General features: G+C 41.6%; 1 protein-coding gene across 3 annotated transcripts; it reads left to right on the plus strand.

The window, feature by feature from the left end:
* Positions 1–1,273: 1,273 nt before the first annotated feature.
* Positions 1,274–16,891, plus strand: LOC129815613 (TBC1 domain family member 8B-like). 3 transcript variants are annotated; one of them, XM_055869589.1, is made up of 21 exons: positions 1,275–1,831; positions 4,659–4,769; positions 4,996–5,114; positions 5,531–5,756; positions 5,918–6,158; positions 6,316–6,523; positions 6,624–6,791; positions 7,578–7,739; positions 7,905–8,055; positions 8,194–8,408; positions 8,505–8,622; positions 8,774–9,059; positions 9,236–9,368; positions 9,452–9,550; positions 9,644–9,712; positions 9,885–10,125; positions 10,279–10,344; positions 13,289–13,381; positions 13,662–13,709; positions 13,792–13,889; positions 14,068–16,891. In XM_055869589.1, the coding sequence occupies exons 1-21, from the start codon at positions 1,705–1,707 to the stop codon at positions 14,479–14,481; spliced, it is 3,393 nt and encodes a 1,130-aa protein (XP_055725564.1). In that variant the 5' UTR covers positions 1,275–1,704; the 3' UTR covers positions 14,482–16,891. The 3 variants fall into 3 exon arrangements, with proteins under 3 accessions (XP_055725579.1, XP_055725564.1, XP_055725570.1); XM_055869595.1 differs by lacking the exon at positions 13,289–13,381 and having other exon boundaries at positions 1,276–1,831; XM_055869604.1 differs by lacking the exons at positions 13,289–13,381; positions 13,662–13,709; positions 13,792–13,889; positions 14,068–16,891 and adding an exon at positions 11,202–11,291 and having other exon boundaries at positions 1,274–1,831.
* Positions 16,892–17,021: the final 130 nt, after the last annotated feature.

A 17,021-nucleotide genomic window follows, 5' to 3' on the forward strand; every position in this document is an offset into this window, starting at 1 on the left:
ATGACCAGTGAGATATACCTGCTGGAGCGCGTGCTACGGGTGGGTGTTGTTATCGTGACCAGTGAGCAGAGATAAGGTGGAGCTTTACCTAGCATTGACTTATAGATGACCTGGAGCCAGTGGGTCTGGCGACGAATATGCAGCGAGGGCCAGCCGACTAGAGCATACAGGTCGCAGTGGTGGGTGGTATAAGGGGCTTTGGTAACAAAACGGATGGCACTGTGATAGACTACATCCAGTTTGCTGAGTAGAGTATTGGAAGCTATTTTGTGGATGACGTCGGCGAAGTCGAGGATCGGTAGGATTATCAGTTTTACTAGGGTAAGTTTGGCAGCGTGAGTGAAGGAGGCTTTGTTGCGGAATAGAAAGCCGAAGTCGAGAGAGTATTCAGCCAGATGACTGTGGTAAAAAGCAAACTTAGAAATCGGATGTCCTTGCAGACCCTTAACTCCATCCTGTACAGTGAGGCTTGCTATGAGCACCAGCTGCCTGATAATGTTTTGCTGCTTTTTTGCACATCAGCTGCTTACTCATTTAAGTCAGCTCCCTCAGTTGCTGAACCTGCTAAAGAAAGCCTTGACCAAAATGATGATGACCCACTCTTTCTGTGAGCCAGCACAGCCTGTGGAGGGGGGTCTGGAAGAAAAAAACAATTAACCTGAATTAGGGCCAGACTAGTTACCATAATTTTCTCACATTGCTATTGACAGTTTTTTCTATTGTCACTTTTTGGTCCATTTAGATTGTTAATGTAGATTGTATACAAAAAAAAAATGTAAAAAATGTTATGGTTAAAAATGTTCATGTTTTACTGTGACTTGTTGTAGGCTCCTAAGTGGACCATAAGGTAAAAAACCAAACCAAATTAAGAAAACTAAAAAACATTTTTTTTATTCAATAAAAAATGTATTAATAAACTAAGTAACTCCGCCAGTGTTTCTTTTGGGTCACTTTTGCAGGTCCCAAGCCTGGATAAAGGAGGAGGGTTGGAATTGTGACATTAAAAAAAACAAGAATCGACAGAAGAAAGTTCATTTGTAGTTCTAAACATATTTAGGGTGTTTTTTACTCACTTTTTGTCTCTCCCACGACGTTATTCCTCTCTCCTACAGCGTCCATCAAAATTACATGCACATGGCCAATTATGCAAATTAGGTGATGACGTCATTTAGCGACTTTTAGGACAGCCAATAGCTACTTTCCTTACTGAGAAGTTGGCAATACTGGACTGAATGGAGGCGGATAATTATTCGTTTTTTTACTCCGCTGTTCTCTGCTGGTCTCTGGAAGGAATTATCAGTCCTCACTTTCCGAGACCAGTTTTATGCGAGACCGGTCTCGAGTATTACAACACTGGTGTTTGTTTATACTGTATATATACATCATTGTGCTTGACGCTCTAGTTATTATGTTGCAGTATTTTGGACTTTGAAAATATAACATTTGATACTTTTCGACCGAGAAGGACTATGGGAAATCAAGTCAACAGTAACAAGCGAGCTCATTCTGGTGCATACACGCACCAATGTCAACAAACTCCAATCCCCAGAAGACCTTGTATCGTTGACTTTGGCAAGGTTTCTGTGGACGTGGGAAAGGGTCTGCTCAGCGCTCACACAAACAAATGTCCATGGGTATAGGTTGCAATCGAAATGAACAGCTTGACATGCACATTTGATTCAACATATATATTTGAATTAAAATATGTGGCTTAAACCTGAAGAGATATTGCTGAAAAATGCATTCAAGTTATGGGTGACAGAGAAAGGCAACGAATATTTCGTATTACAAAGGAGGCGAGGATATGGAGAAGGAGGAGGAGGTTTGACAGGTATGTGTTCTGTTCTTTGCTGGGCTGGTAAAACCCAGTGCCATTCTAGCAAAGTGTGCATGCCATCGGACAATAGTTCATATTTCCGGTCTATTTTCTAACGTCCCCCTTCAGATTCTGTCATGTAATCATAGTGGTTGGAGGCAGACAGTTCTCCAGATCCTCGTGTCAAATGGACAGGCTGGACCCTAAACGTTAGTTTAGATTGCAATAGGAATAGCAATTTAACAGTTTACAGCTAGGATATTAAACAGGGGGTCCGCAGCGCCCAATGGGTCTGCGTAGGTACTGCAGGGGTTAGCCAAAATGTTAGATTTTTTTGTGTGTATTTCCCCCCCCCCCCCCCCCCCCCCCCATGTTTTTATAAATATTGCTAGCAACAACAGAATAAACACATTTTGAATGACATACCTACTGTAGATCTTCTTTCTTTATTTTTCCACTCCTAATATTGACCAAATGACACTAATTGGTGCCATTTACACTCACTGGAGTATCTGACATAGGCTACCAGTGCGAATAGGCTACAAGTGCCGCAAGTGCTGCTGGTAAGCTTTCTTAAACAGCTGCTCTTAGCGAAAATGTGTTTAGAGTTGCCTTTCTAGCTAATAGGCAATGTTAGAGTTTACACGTCCTATTCCAAACTATCCACCAAATCTATTCATTTTAATATGTTGATTACTTCTCCTTACCATTATCATTCACCTGCTAACTTATGATGGGGGTTGCTGGTTCTCCTGGGAGGATGTCCCTAGGCAAGAAAAGGTTGTAGACCCCTGGTTTATGGTATAGCCTGCCTACAATGCAGATTATTTACTTTGTTACCATTGACTAAGCCATCAACAAAATTGTCTCTGTTTAGGCTGCAAACCACTGTCACAACACTCGATGATGCTGTCAGAGATGTCTGTTGTTTTGGTACACACACACACACAAAATGACACAGTAGTGTCATATTGAGTTACTGACATTTGCTTTAGCTTTATAGGTGGAGCAATATGTTATACTGGGCACACAGCACTTCTGTATGATAATGTACCCAAGCATGATGCCCTAGAGAGGCAGAAGAGCCAGGTCAGTGCTCATCAGGTCAGTGCTCATTGCACAGGACCAATCTTTCCACTATTTTGGAGTCAATGCGTTTTCTCCCTGGACCCTAAACAAAACAGACAACTTTACTGGTGTTAGATTACTAATGCATTCATTCTATCGATGTAAGACATTATTCTGGTGAGCACTGCTTTATTTCCTCTTTTAAGGCAAAATGTTATGACAGAAGAGAAGCTACATGTATCTAACTATAGTTGACAAATGGCCTACCGAATGTCCGAAATTATAATATGGCCTACCAAATGTCGGAGATTCTAAGCAGAAACGGTTCAGTACGGAGGAGCCTACCAGCAAAATAAATTATTATGGAATTAATGGTTTGAACTGCACAGGTAGCCTACTTTTTGAAGTGATTTTTTTAACAATCAGATAAAAACATCACACAACACCCTTGATATGTGAAACTGAGCCTGCGTAAACTGCGAAACGAAAAACAACATCAAACAGGATAAGATGTTTACATGCCACAGTATCCCGTCTAAGATCAGTATATCCCAGGCATGTTATCCAGGTTTCTCATAACCGGGATTCAAGCCTTTTCGGGTTAATGTAAACAGGATATGATGTTTATACCCGTCAACTCAAAACAGAATACTTGAGTATCCCAAATAATAGTGGGATAGTGGTGTGCATGTAAACGTGGTAAAAAAGAATCAATTACACCAAGAGTGAGTAGGCAGGCTAACTTGTTTGCTCTAATGCAATCAGTGAATGTCAGCTGTCCGTTTCCCAATAATAGTAGGTTTTCTTGCACATGGTCACACACAACCTCTGACAAGCCAATTATCAGCTGTTGATCACAGTAATCCACTTGACTGAAACAGCATAGCTAACTTTCCCATTTGCCACATCTCTAAAACAAAAAATGGCAATCTGGTGGCCTTCTAGTCTATTGAAGCTGACGGTGTCAGTGACTGTAGTCTACCGATAGTAATGGTAGATGTCTCCGTAAAAAAGAGGGACACTGAGAACATCTAGCTCTGTCCCTCAGAACATCAGAGCTATAATTACAGGTAATTAATGGGTTTGATGAAGTAGAACACAATAGCTTTCTCTTCTGACTGGGATAATGATGGTGGAGGCCCCCCAGTGTATGCTCTCCTCCTGTTCAATGTCTCCCCTGAAGCCCCCTCCAACGCAAGGACCTTTTTATCCTGAAGTATCCAGATGTAAATCTCAAATGGCCACAGGGCAGAGGACAGGCTATTATTTAGGGATACCTGCTCGCTTAATTGGGCCCTTGCAGATGCACAGGTTTGTTACGTAGAATTTCGGCCAAACTTTTATAATGGATGATTTACAGGGGAAATGAACTCTGTGTCATCAGTTCATAGATGTGGTCTAGTCCACCACCCGGCTCTTGGTAGCAATTAACCTGGGGGAGAGGTTAAGGCCACTGTACAGCTGTGTCATGATCCACCAGCCCAGCAACGATAGATGCTGCTGATGCAGTCGGGCCGGGATAGCAGTAAAGGCCTAACTACGGTCCTAGATAGGTAACACAACACTGTTGGTTTGAACACTTAAATGTGATAATAATCAGCACAATATTCGTTGACTTTTCCACTATTCTATGTTACATGATTGATAACCCAGGTGGGAGGGCTGTACAATCATTAGGCATGAAATTCCCTCATGATTTTAAAATGTCTTATCATGCATGTCTAATGTCTGACTGTTAATGGGAAGTATGATTGCTACTTACTTTTTTTGACAGGTCTTCTGGTTGGAACTCTTGATATGATGCTGGATTCCACGTCTAAGGTCGCTCCATTTCGCATTCTACATCAGACACCGGACTCTCAGATCTACTGGTCAATAGCATGTGGTGAGAGTTTTTGCTCTACATTTTCTCAACTATTCCCATTGTCAGAATAGCCACAAGTAAACATTAAAGGCTACAGTCATGTAATAACTACAATCATGTAATAACCTTTTAGGATTGTATTTTAGTCAACACTCATTTCACATTTTGTGACAATAGATGGCTTAGTCATGCATACGTAGTGTAAACAGTTTCCTTTCCATTTTGACTGAGTTTTCCCTGTGATTAGGTGGCACCAAGGAGGAGATCAACCAACACTGGGAGTGGCTGGAGAAGAACATCATGAGAATCTTGTCTGTGTTTGACTCCAGCGATGACATCACCAGCTTTGTGCAGGGCAAGATCAGAGTAAGTAATCGCTACAGATAATTAAACACACAGTTTACACAGACACTACTATTGTTGATCTCTGCCACTCTCACAGGGAGATGGAGGCCTCCTACAGACTTAATGATTTATTAATATAGTGAAGCCTACTGATGCAGCAAATGCTTACTCTTTGAAAATAGTTGGTGGTGATTATGGTCTTTCACTGATTACTGTTTCTGATATGAAAACCTTTGACTGTTTATTGAAAGCTAAGAAAAGGATAGTAGGTTTGTAATAAAAATGTGAATTTAAGAAATGATATGATGCTAATTTATATGCCTTGACATAAATGTTACAGAATGGAGATGGCATGCTGACGTGTTTAGACTGCTAATTATATTTGTTTCCTTCAGTGACCATGAGAGAGATGTTGTCCTCCTCTTCACTCTATAAAGGGGCTGATTGCTGAGGAAGGAAAGGTGTCAGGCGTGCAGGAGGACGACCCTGAGAAGTTCCGTGAAGCACTGTTGAGGTTTGAGAAATGGTTTGACCTCCATCAGAAGGAGAAGCTGGTCACCTACTACTCCTGTAGCTACTGGAGGGGCCGCGTGCCCTGCCAGGGCTGGCTCTACCTCAGCACCAACTTCCTGTCCTTCTACTCATATCTGCTGGGCTCCGAGGGTGAGACGAGACAGAAACCTGAACTGTTGACTAACAGTCACTTAAATGCAGGAACTGTCAGGCTTCATCCATTTACTTGTATTTGGATACAGTATTATCATTCCATGTCATGACAGAATGGCAGCGAGTTACTCATTAAAGATAATCTGTTTCCTCTTCAGTGAAGCTGGTAGTCCCGTGGAATGAGATCTGGAGGCTGGAGAAAACGTCCAATGTCATTCTGACAGAGAGCATTCATGTGTTGGCCAATGGGGAGGACCACTACTTCTCGATGTTCCTGCACCTCAGTGAGACCTTCCTGATCATGGAGCAGCTTGCTGACTACTCCATCAAACGCCTATTTGATAAGGAGACCTTCCAGGAAGAGCCCTCCCTCTCAGACCCACTACAGATCACCAAGAGGTATACTGCCTGTCACTGTTCTTTTTTTACTCATATTGGACAAGTTATTTCAGGACACCATAGTGAATGGAGATGATGTTGATTATTTTGTTTACTACCTCCATGCTCTCAACCTGTCCTCCTTTTTTCACTACTTTTCTTTTTTGCTCTCCTTCAGAGGCTTGGAAACTAATGCTAGGAATGAGCAATTCCGGGCCTTCTTCAGGCTGCCTAAGGAGGAGAACCTGCTGGAGGTTTATGAGAGCTTCCTATGGGTTCCATTCAGCCACTTCAACACGCTTGGGAAGATATGTCTGTCTGAGAGCTACCTGTGTTTCGCTAGCCAGGATGGCAGCCAGTGCCATGTCATCATCCCCATGAGAGAGGCAAGACACAGCGCCCTACCTTGACACTAAACGAATTTAATAACCTCTGTCGTTCAGTGGTTTTGCTCAATGTTGTTGACCCAAACACCTATACTTGCAGGTGATTGGTGTGGAGAAGCCGGACCGTAGCAGCAGGGCTTTGACTGTGTGTGTGCGGGGTAAGAGGGCTCTGAGGTTCTCTGAAGTTCGGGACTTTGAACGTCTCGGCAATGCAATCCGCAGGAGGTGTGGAATGACTGCCAGTCCTCAACACTCTGCATCAACTGAGGTGACTAAATTCCTGTTTTGAACCTTCTTACTGCTAGGTCTCTGCCCCAAGGGCACAATTCCAGTCCGTTTGCAACCCTCCAAATGTGTCTAAGGGGGCTTTCACATCAAATTGGTTAAAGCGTTTTTTCCTCACTCTGGTGCATTTACCCCCTTGGTTCGGTTCATTTGAACTGGTGTGAACACTCTAACTGCACTCGGGAGCGCAACAAACAATGCACCGTGCTTCTCTCAAAAAGGGTGATCTCGGTCCATTTCCATTCCTCCGTGGTGTGTTTCACTGCAGGTGTGAACGCAATTTGGACCAAGCACAGGAAAAGAAGCAGAGATGCACAGTATTATTGGTTGTTTGACAATGAGCATTTGATAAAATGCACGCATTATCAGAACTTGGTTTCTCTGAAACTTTTTGTGAGTAGCAGCACATTTATGAGCACATCCTATGCAGATTAGGTTAGACCGGGGCTATACAGGGGATATAGGCTACTGAATATATTCACTGCATGTCGTAGTTAGAGCAACTATTGCACTATTTTCCTCCCAAATGTTGTTGGAAGACCAAAGCTAAAGTATTATAACGACTGGCTGGGACACACAAGTGATGTTCCATGATGATCATAGATGGATTTAACATGAGCATTTTTGCCCAATAAACAAAATACTTGCATGAACATGTTAGTTCGTTTGACATTTGGCAGTGTGTAACCAACTGGACCAAATGAAAAATATCTGCCAGGCTATAATTGCTGCCATTGAAAACAAACTGTGTGTTCACTGTGCCTTGCAGGGCATCAGAGGGGAGTGCCAAAACCTCATCAATCACTTTGAGGACAACCCAGAGGAGGTGGCTATGATGGTGGGACAGAAGGAGAGCAGCAAGGCCGTTAGCAATGAGGCACTCATGACTCTGTTCCACCCCCAGGATGCTGAAAACCTGGATCCCAAAATGGTGGGATTTTACTCTAAAATATGACTTACTCTCCTAATATGAAGGTTTCTCTAGGAGTGTTGTTTTTTCCACCAAGTGTTAGAATGTGCTCTCCTTGTACTGTCTAGGTGTCTCAGCCTTGACAGCTCATTTCTTATTCCGCTGTTTAATCTCTGTGCCTGACAGCTAAAGGAGAAGATGAAGGAGCAGTCATGGAACATCCACTTCTCAGAGTATGGCCGTGGCACCAGTATGTTCTGTACCAAGAAGACACGAGACCTGATTGTGCGTGGCGTCCCTGAGGCCTTAAGAGGAGAGCTCTGGATGCTCTTCTCAGGTTCTGTTTGATATGGCTCTTTCACTGTTATTTGGCTCATATGTCTCCTTCACTGATGTGTAAAAGTGTGGTGTCTTTAATGTTTTGCAATATGTGTTTTATTTAAATATGGTGTGGTGTTTTGCCTTGGTACCATAGGTGCAGTCAATGACATGGCCGTTAACCCTGGGTATTACAGTGAGATAGTGGATCAGTCTCTGGGGACCAGCACCCTTGCCACTGATGAGATAGAGAGAGACCTGCACCGCTCCCTACCAGAGCACCCTGCCTTCCAGAGCGACACAGGCATCTCTGCCCTGCGCAGAGTCCTCACTGCATATGCCTACAGGAACCCCAAAATCGGCTATTGCCAGGTGCTAAGCTAGAAACACCTACAACACTTCCCTGCGTTCTTTCTTTCAAAAAGCTCATAGGCATCTTTACATCTATCCTCCTTTTCTCTTGTGAAGGCCATGAACATCCTGACGTCGGTCCTGTTGCTCTATGCTAAAGAGGAGGAGGCTTTCTGGCTGCTAGTGGCCGTCTGTGAGAGGATGCTGCCTGACTACTTTAACCGCAGGATCATTGGTGAGAGACGCAGCTGAATAACAATATCATTTTCAGTGTTGCATCACATTAAATATATGCACGGTATGTGTGTTTGATACTGAATACCTGGCTTACACTTTCTCCCATAACTGCTATAAATCCTGTTTACAAATATCTTGTATTTCCTCAGGTGCCCTGGTGGACCAGGCGGTGTTTGAGGAGCTGATCCGAATGCACCTCACCCAGCTGACGGAGCACATGACAGACCTGACCTTCTTCTCCTCTGTGTCCCTGTCCTGGTTCCTCACCCTGTTTATCAGCGTTCTGCCCATAGAGAGTGCTGTCAACGTGGTCGACTGCTTCTTCTACGACGGCATCAAAGCCATCCTGCAGCTGGGCCTGGCTGTGCTCGACTACAACATGGAGGGCCTGATCAGCTCCAGTGACGACGCTGAGGCAGTCACCATCCTCAGCAAGTGAGTGTCAACACAGAGAGGGCGAGATCTGAAGGTCAACTGAATTGGTTATTTCAAAGTACTGTATTAGGTTTATGATGGATTGTGAAGTAACAATCTCCAAAACAGTGAGTTAATTCTACAGGAATGCCCATCTTGTTCATGTTACATTACTGCTGCTCTATTTTCCCTGGCAGGTTTTTCGATAATGTGACCAATAAGGACAGTCCTCTACCACAAACAGTGCAGCAAAACTCAGTGGGGAACAATGACAAAGCATTATCCCTCTCCAAGGTGGACATCAGTGATCTCATCAAAGAAGCCTATGAGGTACTGTAACGGTCAGAGTTGCTAGGACTGACCCCATGTCTCAATGTCAGGCTTGTCATTTGGCCTTTTTAATTTGCTTATAGAAATATGGAGACATGAAATCAGAGGAAGTAGAGCGCATGCGGAAAAGAAACAAACTGTATGTAATCCAAACATTAGAGGATACGACTAAACAAAATGTGGTGAGTGGCACATCCCCAAACATACATTGCAACCTTTTGGCATTGTTTACGACAATATGATGTAGGATTAATTGAGATTTACTTTTTCCTCAGCTACGGGTAGTGTCACAAGAAGTAAAGTTCAGTGCTTCCCAGCTTGATAACCTTTATGCATTGTTCAAGGTATCACAATCACTCTTTTCAAATAATAATATACTACTGCATACTGTAGACTACATGCATTAATATTCCTTCTCATAGACACAGAGTTGACACGACTGGCATGAAAAATGGAAATGTGTTGAAAATAGACAGATTTAACCGCTGGAAATTGAGTACTTCAATGTGTTTCCAGAGGCAACATTTCCTCAGCTGCTACTGGACGATGAACAGCCCAGTGCTGCTGCACCACGACCCCAGCCTGGCCTATCTGGAGCAGTACCAGCTGGGCTTCCATCAGTTCAGGCTGCTCTTCTCCCTCCTGGAGCCCTGGTCCCTCTGCAGCGGCAACGATGCCCTCTTCCTCTGGGCCTTCCGCCTGCTGGATGAGAACCAGGATGGCCTTGTCAACTTCAAAGAGTTCTGCTGTGCCCTGGGTAAGGCTAGACCAGTGCTCTGATGCATTGCTACAGGTCTATGATCGCTGTGCCCACCCTCCATTTTCACCATTATCTGTGGGAACGGTATGTCACATCTAATCCTGCATCAACATCTTGCAACCTTTCATGCAAATGTTGTTCTTTCTGCAGACATTTTGTACAGTGGCACTTTCACCAACAAACTGAAATTCCTGTTCAAGCTTCATCAGCCACCGGGTAAGTAAGATCACCAGAAACTGCATAAGCACCTGCTCTCTCACTTGTCATTCTACGTCCATTATACTTTTGATCTGTATTCCTTCTGCTTGAATACATAATTTAGAATAAAAAACGAATCTCCCAATTCGCCACTTCGCAGTTGTAAATGAGAACTTGTTCTCAACTAGCCTACCTGGTTAAATAAAGATGAACTAAAAAATAAAGGGTTGCGAAGGGTCGGAAACTTTCCGGTAAATTTCCGGAATTTTTCCATGGGAAGTTAAGTCCTGGAATTTTACTTAAATTCATCAAAAAAGTTACCTTAAAACAGTGAACCTTTTTTGTGGGATACACATAAGGCAATTCTAGGTCTTGTGGCATGTTTTGGTTAAACTATCCCCAATTCAATGGAATTGCAACCCTCTGCATGCACAGTGCACTCTTCCATCACATGTATAGCTGATTCTCAAGATCTTGCACACTAGTGAGATGCTATTGAGCCCAAACTACTACACTGTCAGCCACGGACTACATGCTTTCTGGTAAGTTTTTGATTACAATACTGGGTGGGGTGAATAGATTTTATATGACATACATGATTTGTTTTGTTAACTAGTAAATAGTAGCCTACAGCAAAGTGTGTTTAAATCATTTCTAACTTGTTAACAATTTCTGCTAGTTAGTTTTTGCTACCATGTGGGTTTTAGCTTGCTTGAGCTTGCTAACTGAGGAGTGATAATTTACCTGTTTCCATACATGTTTCATTTTAAAACATTTATCTTACAAAGGAGTTGTTAAATCTAACTACTTAACTATTTATCTGTACATGGAATTGTATTTGGGGTTTTTTGACAATTGTTTTCTAATCTTTACAGGAAAATGCCACGGCACTATCTGATGTGTGGAGACATTTCACTGCAGTGAATCTAGAAGGAAAAGCTGTGTACATTTGCAAATACTGTGCCAAATCATATGTGAAGATTGCAACAAAGATGCAGAATCAGCTGGCCAAGCGCATAAAGTTCCCTCAGCGCTCACAACAAGCAACCTCTGACAAAAGTCCCTCTACTTCTATTCGAGGTGAAAATGATGAATCAGACACCTTATCGATAGCAATAGCTCATGGTTCTCCTGGAATCAGAAGTTTTTTTGACTCAATGGATGAACGTAGTCAGAGAAATGCTGGTGTATGTCTTTCTCGAGCTGTGTATGCAACTGGTTCACCTCTGATGCTCACAGATGATGTGTTTTGGAAGAGATTTCTGAATGTTCTTTGCCCAGCATACATCCCTCCAACCAGACATGCTTTATCTACTCATTTGCTGGATGCAGAGTTCAACAGAGTTCAAGTGAAGGTCAAGCAAATCATAGAGAAAGCAGACTGTATTGCAATCATCTCTGATGGGTGGTCGAATTTTCGTGGGCAAGGAATAATTAACTACATCATCTCCACCCCTCAACCAGTATTCTACAAGAGCACAGACACAAGGGACAACAGACATACCGGTCTCTACATTGCAGATGAGCTGACGGCAGTCATCAATGACCTTGGACCCCAGAAGGTATTTGCACTGGTGACAGACAATGCTGCGAACATGAAGGCTGCTTGGTCTAATGTGGAGGAGTCCTACCCTCACATCACACCCATTGGCTGTGCTGCTCATGCATTGAATCTGCTCCTCAAGGACATCATGGCACTGAAAACAATGGATACACTCTACAAGAGAGCCAAGGAAATGGTTAGGTATGTGAAGGGTCATCAAGTTATAGCCGCAATCTACCTCACCAAGCAAAGTGAGAAGAATAAGAGCACCACATTGAAGCTGCCCAGCAACACCCGTTGGGGTGGTGTTGTCATCATGTTTGACAGTCTCCTGGAGGGGAAGGAGTCTCTCCAATAAATGGCCATATCACAGTCTGCTGATATGGACAGCCCCATCAAGAGGGTCCTCCTGGATGATGTATTTCGGGAAAGAGTGGTAAGCAGCCTGAAACTCCTAAAACCTATAGCAGTAGCCATTGCACGGATTGAGGGAGACAATGCCATCCTGTCTGATGTTCAGACTCTGCTTGCAGAGAATAAATCTTTACTGCCCTGCCCACTTCACTGTTGCTCCAAGCAGAGGAAACTGTAGTTCTGAAATACATCAAAAAGCGTGAAGACTTCTGCTTGAAGCCCATACACGCCACAGCGTACATGTTGGACCCTAAGTATGCTGGCAAGAGCATCCTGTCTGGTGCAGAGATCAACAAGGCCTATGGGGCTATTTGAGCCTGACAACGAGACATCCTCATCAAGGTTGGAAAGTGACAGTGAAGATAAGGCTTCAGTCTGATGTTCAGGAGGTGGATATTGAGGAGGTCCAGGGCAGAAGAAATGGAAGCCTGAGAGGAAGACAATCAAAGCTTTAGTTTCTAGACTATCATTTTACAGATGTATGTTAAAAAAAAATTGGGAGAGGCAAGGGATTATTGGGGATCATTCAATATTCCCTTCTGCTGTTCAGTGAAATCATTCCATGTGAAGAGTCAACTAATTTAATTAAAGTTCAATTCTTAACATTTTTTTTTTCTTCCCTATTGTAAGGATTTAATAATTGGCAATTATGTCTACTTATGATAAGGTTGAAAGTTTTTGTTTGTCTCCATATGATATGGTAAATATATCCAATGCAATTTTTTTTTTTTTTTTAAATGGTATTAATATTAATTTGCATATATTTCCGTTAATTCCCATATATTTCCGTTAATTCCCACGGAGAGTTTCCACCTCTGAATATTCCCCAAAATGTGCAACCCTACTCCTAGTACAGTTTTGCTGTAGACTATGCCCTTCTAATTTCAACTGTACTGTATATTTCGTGCTACTCTTCTACTCACCAACTAATCTCTTTGTTAACTGTTCCTTACATCTGTCCCGACAGTAATGTTGCATGCTCTCACAGACAATGTCTTCTTCTAGCTTTCACAGGTAGTCCTTTCCACTCAAAGGGCCAAAGACTTCCTCACTTTATTCCAATGACTGACGACCTATCCCACTTGAGTCAATTGACTGGTCAGCTTGCTTTGCTCTTTTCTTTCTCTGCTATAACCATTTCACTATTGGCTTCTCTGTGCTTTTCTCTTTGGTAAATGCTCATCTGTCTATTTGTCTTTAACAATTTCTTAAGTTGGTCTCTTTTGTCATGTACAATTTGTTTTACTACGATCTAGATATGTGTTCTTGTAGACAAGGTTTATATATGATATAAGTTCTAACTGGTTATGGTTTAGAATAGCAAAATGTACTTTACAGTTACTGTATGACTTATATGAATGTACTTTACACTATGTAGTATCTGATCTCCCAGAAGATGGCGTGATCAGGAAAAGCCCTGAAAGAGGTAATTTATTTGGCCTGTCTCTTTTTCCAAGTTCTTCACAATATTGCTCATTTAAACAGTCTGAAAACTGCACTTTCCACAGGCAAAGGGAAAGTGGATCTGCAGGCCTACCTGAAACAATGGCAAGATGAGATACTAAAGAAAGAGGAGAGCATCAAGGATTTACCCAGAATTAATCAGGTAAATACACCCATATCTAGGTTAACATTTAGTCAATCACGTGAATATGCAATGCAGATGTCTTTCCAACAGATCAACTTTGAACAATTTAATCCACATGTTATGTCATTACTTTATGCAAAAAGAAACACAATGACATAATCTTAAATTGTATTCATCCCTTTTTTTATGTTGTCAGGCTCAGTTCATCCAGTTCTCCAAAACGCTCTATAATCTGTTCCATGGTGACCCAGAAGAGGAGTCTCTGTACCGTGCTGTGGCTCGAGTCACCAGTCTTCTGCTGAGGATGGAAGAAGTAGGGCGCAGGCTCCAGGAGCCCACTAGCCCCACCCAGGCTGCCCCAGAGGGGGCTCTACTCGACAGGGAAGCCTGCAGCACCCCTGAGAGAAGCTCAGACACCCCTAGCGCTACCATCACCCTGGAGGCAGGCTCCATCCCACAGGAGGTGGAGTGGTCATTCGCCTTTGAGCAGATCTTGGCATCTCTGCTCAACGAGCCTGTCCTTGTGTGCTTCTTTGAGAGGCCTGTGGACATTCAGGCCCGACTGGACCATGCCAAGGGTGCTCAGTTGAAAGCAAAGACAAACAAGTGAACTGAAGGATACACTGTGGTTCTGAACTTCTCAAAGCCAATAAGTCTCTATGTTCACTATTCTCTACTGTTCTTTCTCGGCCTGGGTAGGTAACAGGAGTGGATTCTAAGCCAACCCTGTTCACTGTAACCAAACGCAAGGAATACACTCGTAGAGAATACATTCACACCTTTTAACGCCTATAGATTCCAGTTGTATCTTGTAGATTCATTGTTTTATTCCTGTCATCTGCACACCAGAAAACCTGCCCAAGCATCTTGCTTCTATGTGCCAAAGTTTTTTCTCATGCAGCCTTAAATCGCTTAGCTAATTTTTAGAAACACCAGGCTTTGAAATTGGGGTGAGCGTGATCAGTTGACCTGTGTGGAATATGTAGGGAGCAGCAACACACTCCAGGGTAATCACTTGAAGTCAACAATGGAAGTCAATCAATTGCATGAAACCAGCACATGTAGATGGGATAGATAATTGTATATGAGATCTTTACTGTTGCTCATCCATAATTATGCAATGAATGAAACCTAGAATGGAGAGATGAGAGACACCACTATGTTATTGTATTTCTGGGTTTACTTTGTAATGATGGGATATGGCCAATTTATTTCTGGTCATTTTGTGGAGAGGGGCTTTTGAAAATGATGGGACCAATACTTGCTAAAGGCCCAAGGCTGATATTCGGAATTCTACATTTCAGTTTTTTTTACAACCTATATTATGCTTTTGACTTCAAATTCCATTTGTTTTGTTGAAGTATCATGAGTGAGGGAAGAAGAGCATGTTGTCATTGCCATTTCAAATCATTTTCAGGACACAAACTAAAAACAAATTGAATAGTTGCAGTTGAGGCAACCACTGTTGTCAAATGAGGATGTTGTGCAATAATTTTTTATTTAACTACTGTCTGAGTCTTTAAGGGAAATTAAGTAATGTATATATCATTTGATATACAGAGGAGTAGACAATAAACATGTCTTATGATTGTTTTCTTTTGATTGATGGTGTATAGTTTAATTGATTTCCAAAGGGATTACTAAATATTTTTCAGAGTAAATGTTATATTCATATTTTTTTAATCGTGTCTTGTAAAAGGAAATTATTGTTTGATTATATTTGTGAGACTGAAGATAAAATGATTTGATAGGTGTAACTGGTAGTGTTTCCTGTTTCACATTCCTTTGTATATTGTTTTCATTTTTTGAAGTCCTTTAAAGCATGAAATTGTGCATGGGCATGGATACCTTATGATGATAACTAATCATTCCAAATGCAACATAGTTGGTTCTGAATGACTTACTTTATTTCTTGGTTTGATGTGGTGGACTGTAAAATGCAGAATTTTAGTCAAATTGTTTATTGAAAAAACCTGCTTCTATGTCCTCTGTATTATGGATATTTATATTTTACATAAGCAGTTATAAATGTTAATTTTTTTCAAAATTAGTCTGTCAGGAAAAGGACAGCTGAGCAACTTTTACATGGTTTGTATTTTCTGTATTTGAGCGTTCTTCCTCAGTGCCATCTGCGTGCAAAATCAAACCTTGCTGTTATATTATAGTCTCATAAATAGACCCCTTATCCCAGACCAATAATCACTTGGCTTAGTAAATATTTATAAAATGCTGTTCCTTGTTACAATAGCTGCTAAGATGAATATACGTATTTGTCACTTTAAAGCCTTTACTTGACAGCACAATATTGTAAAATATAGATAGGTAGCTACTCTGCATTTAAAAAAAAAATCAGTATAGTAAAGTTATAAGAGCCCATATTCATTGGAGAACAAGTGTTAGTGTTGGAAATTAGCAGTTTACACTTTACATTGTATTAGTGGTGACTTGAGTGGGAAGTTAAATTCACCTGTGAACAAGTTAACTAAATGAAAGTCTATTAAAATATTTGCAGGGCAATTGCCATTTGAAATGCCACAATTCTCATTTTGTCATGATATATTGTTGTGGACTACACTCACATTTAGAAATAAAGAGATTGTGTATAGGCTTTATTAGTTAGGCTCTAGATGTGTAGTCAGATCTTTATCAACTTGATGCAATACATAGGATAATTGCGTATTACCAGTGAAACTATATTTTGTTACCTTTTATTTCACCTTTAAGCTATTTACGCTTTAAGATGACTCTCATAGCACAAATGTATTTGGGCCTACTTATTGTAAATGTAATTGCTTGGTTGCCAGTTAATGGTCTTAATTACAATAATCACAGCTAACGTAAATATTATAATTTAAGGCTGTACTGACTGTTTTTGTTGGGGGTGGGGGGGGTTCTGGAGGAAAATGTATCCTTTGGAATGTTATGTATTTTTTGATCTGCCTGTGCCTACCACAAGTGGCACTTTATGTGAATGTCAAACATCTTGAAATTAAATAAAATGTTACAATGTAATAAAATAATCTTAGACATCAAATGTGTTTATTTGAATGAAAGAGTTGTTTTACAAATAGGCCAAGTTAATGAATGGAACAGCCAGGATGGGTTTGAACTACTTCTTCAGGTCATAGTTTGCTATGCTTACGTAGAGAG

The sequence above is a fragment of the Salvelinus fontinalis genome, chromosome 2, assembly GCF_029448725.1.
Source record: "Salvelinus fontinalis isolate EN_2023a chromosome 2, ASM2944872v1, whole genome shotgun sequence".
NCBI lineage: Eukaryota > Metazoa > Chordata > Actinopteri > Salmoniformes > Salmonidae > Salvelinus > Salvelinus fontinalis.

What these genes read in the sequence shown, in the direction of transcription:
- LOC129815613 (XM_055869589.1), top strand. Translation starts at nt 1,705, where the DNA reads ATGTGGCTTAAACCTGAAGAGATATTGCTGAAAAATGCATTCAAGTTA. An exon ending in ATACGACTAAACAAAATGTG is followed by an intron (nt 9,551 to 9,643) that starts GTGAGTGGCACA and finishes CTTTTTCCTCAG; the next exon opens with CTACGGGTAGTGTCACAAGA. An exon ending in CAAGCTTCATCAGCCACCGG is followed by an intron (nt 10,345 to 13,288) that starts GTAAGTAAGATC and finishes GTCTTCTTCTAG; the next exon opens with CTTTCACAGGTAGTCCTTTC.